Raw genomic sequence first — 2,829 nt, 5'->3', positions numbered from 1 at the left:
TTTTTTTTTTTTTTTTTTTTAACAATAGACTAGTTAGTCTAATAAAAGATATTGCCTCTCCCATGCTGACTGCTTATAAATTACACAGATACAAATGAGAGTTTAATCTGTATTGACCATTTAAAAGTTGAAAGTAACTTGCACTTCTTCTGAAAGACTCTTTGGTGTTGAAAAAGGCAAATACTAAGGAATATGATGGTAATTGGAAATTGTCTTTTCCAGTCATTAATAACTACTTTTTTTTCTTTTTAAGAAATCTTCACAAACAAGCAAATGTAAAAGCTAAAGCACTTAAGAACCAAGCAGACTCCATATTTCCATTTTATTTTGAGGATTTGCCTTGAGTAAACTTTGCCCTTCTACAATTAGATTCAGTGATCCATCAAATTTTGTTATGCTGAGATTCAGTCTCAGGACCTCTGGATGAAGATGTGTGTAAGAGTTGAAGAGGACATAAAGCTTACTAGGCTTTGGGATATAGAAATTTCATCCCTTGAAGACACTTCACTTCAGCAAAGATTTCACAGGAATGAGGAGCTCACCATCCTATAATACCGAGGCTGAGGAGGGCGCCAGTTATCCACAAGTGGACGAAAAGGTTCATTTTCACTATTCATGGAAAGGCTACGGAGCTTTGCCATCTGCAAGGAAGCATAATAAAAATGCCAATATGCATTAATGGAATTGAGTTGGAATTCTAATGGGTGAAATAGCATCCACTGATCATTAAACAATGGATCAGTGTACCAGTGGATCCTTTGACCCCTCCCACCTCTTCTGTAAGTGACCTGCACTCCCTCACCTTCTGGGTGCAGACAGAAGTGCAGCTCCCCACTACAACTGAGAATGCTTTGCAAAAAGCATTCTGAGTTACAATGAGCCCCCAGATCAAACAAGTTCACTGTTGGTTCCAGTGGGGTGGGGGTTCTGGCTGCTGGCTGTGAGCCTGCAGCTGGTTTCCCCAAGCACCGGCCCCCCTTCCATATGAGCGTGTGCTGATTTCAGAATGGGGAGGGGGACAAGGACCAGAAAGAGTTCATTCAAGGGGTTCCCAAGCCAGCACTAGAGGGGGGACTTGGTGAACTCCAATTCACCCACCTGGGGGCAGGCTCCAGTTCACCTACCCACCCCTCCAGTGTGGCTGAAAAAACCCCAGACTGAACTCCCTCTGCTCCCTGTCCCCGCTCCTATTCTGAAAAAACAGCTTGAGGCTGGGATGTAGTGCAGAAACAAGCTATAGAAGATGCTCTGTTTTGAAACATCTTCATCTGACCCCTCATGCAACGAGGGTTCAGATTTTTGCCCAACTGGCCTTTTTTGAAGCTGTGTGCTGCCATGCGCTTGTGTTTGGTCACAGCTACAGACCTCTTTTTCTGTGGCCAGACTGGGTAAAAATTGTCACTTCTGCCTATGTCCTCTGTGATGCACAAGGATTCTTGCACTGTGGAACTACTTGCTGCATTAGCATTCTGCTGAGGCAGGAGGCAGGTGCAAGAGTGTGCTAGAAATATGAATCTTGGCCACAAATTAGCTTATATTTATATACAGCAGTGAAACATGCAGTATCTTAGTTATTATTCTGAACCATAGTGACAAAAGCCATAGTTAAATCAAAAGTACACTATATAATGTAATGAGAACACAAGAGGGCAGGGGAAGAAAAAACAGTAGCTTAACAATATTTGCTACAAATGGGCGTTTATACATGTGCTCGGGGTGAGTGTTTTAATTACAGTGGCTCTGAGAGCTGCTCTAATTAAAAGTGTCCAGAATATCTCCTGTATCAGCATCCCCATGTTTCAAAATGGCAGCAGGAACACTTCATTTAAACTCATTCAACGAGCTTTTATCTAAAGTGCCCCTGCTGCCATTTCATTTTGAAGTGCGGGGACACTGATACGTAAGACACTTGACGCTGCTGGAGCGTGGTAATTACCACACTCCAGCAGACTTGATTAAATCGACTCCGTTAATCAAGTCTGCTCCAATACACTGTAATTACAGTGTGTCAGAACAGCCTTACTGCTTGTGTATAGGAGCATAATGTTTCCAATGAATAGCTGAAATGCTGCTGTGCATGATTTCCATTTTGTGAGAGAAATGCCCAGTGCAGCATGAAAAGAAGATACACAGTGGAGAGTTATACAATAAAAAGTGCAGTTTACAACTGGCCTAGAGAATTCTCCCCTTTTATCTCAATCCTTTACCCAGAATGTAGCCCAAGCAACTGGTTTATACACTGTAGTTTCTGGGGAAGAATTCTTCCCTGTAAATTTATAGAACTGCAACAAATGCCATAACCATCCTGGCCCATGTGCTACTGTATAGGGAGGGTAAAATACCAAGGGATTCATTGCTACTGTTGTATCCAGGTACTCTATTTCTAAAATCATTCCTAAAGCTAATTGTCTGAATATAGCAATCATCAAAAATATATCACATGAAAGTGAGCACTTCCTCAGCACTTAGTCATTGCATTTTAAATGAATTTAAATTCACAGTTGCTCATTAATAGCTACACTTTCATCAGGGTTACAGATAAATCCCTAGTTAATCCTCTGTAATGTAAATAGCCAAATTGGTAATGAAGCTCTAACCAGATTTGTGGTAACCCGTAAAGAAGACTTAGCAGAGCTTGCCTGAATTTTGCACACAAAGGCAGGATTCCAAATATCAAATACCCTTAAATCTTGACATATACAAGGAAAAATAATTGTAGGATTTGTGTAAATACAGTCATGTGCTAATGGGTATTGATTCTTGACCCTTATCTCACAGACCCTATTATGTCTCGTCCCATGACTGGGCAGTTAACATTAGGGGCTATAG

The 2,829-nt window shown here is 41.1% G+C and overlaps 1 protein-coding gene across 1 annotated transcript in view; it reads right to left on the bottom strand.

Moving 5' to 3' along the window:
- Positions 1 to 308: 308 nt before the first annotated feature.
- LOC109305001 (carbonic anhydrase 3-like) overlaps positions 309 to 2,829 on the bottom strand; it is a 37,328-nt gene continuing 34,807 nt past the window's right edge. Inside the window, exon 7 of the mRNA XM_019527874.1 lies at positions 309 to 641. Coding sequence (XP_019383419.1) covers positions 522 to 641 — 120 coding nt within the window. The 3' untranslated portion in view covers positions 309 to 521. The remainder of the gene's footprint in view (positions 642 to 2,829) is intronic.

The sequence above is a fragment of the Gavialis gangeticus genome, unplaced genomic scaffold, assembly GCF_001723915.1.
Source record: "Gavialis gangeticus isolate Ggan-Ray unplaced genomic scaffold, GavGan_comp1, whole genome shotgun sequence".
Lineage (NCBI taxonomy): Eukaryota > Metazoa > Chordata > Crocodylia > Gavialidae > Gavialis > Gavialis gangeticus.
Note: the sequence above shows the minus strand (reverse complement) of the source record. Positions and strands in the feature narration are given on the sequence as shown.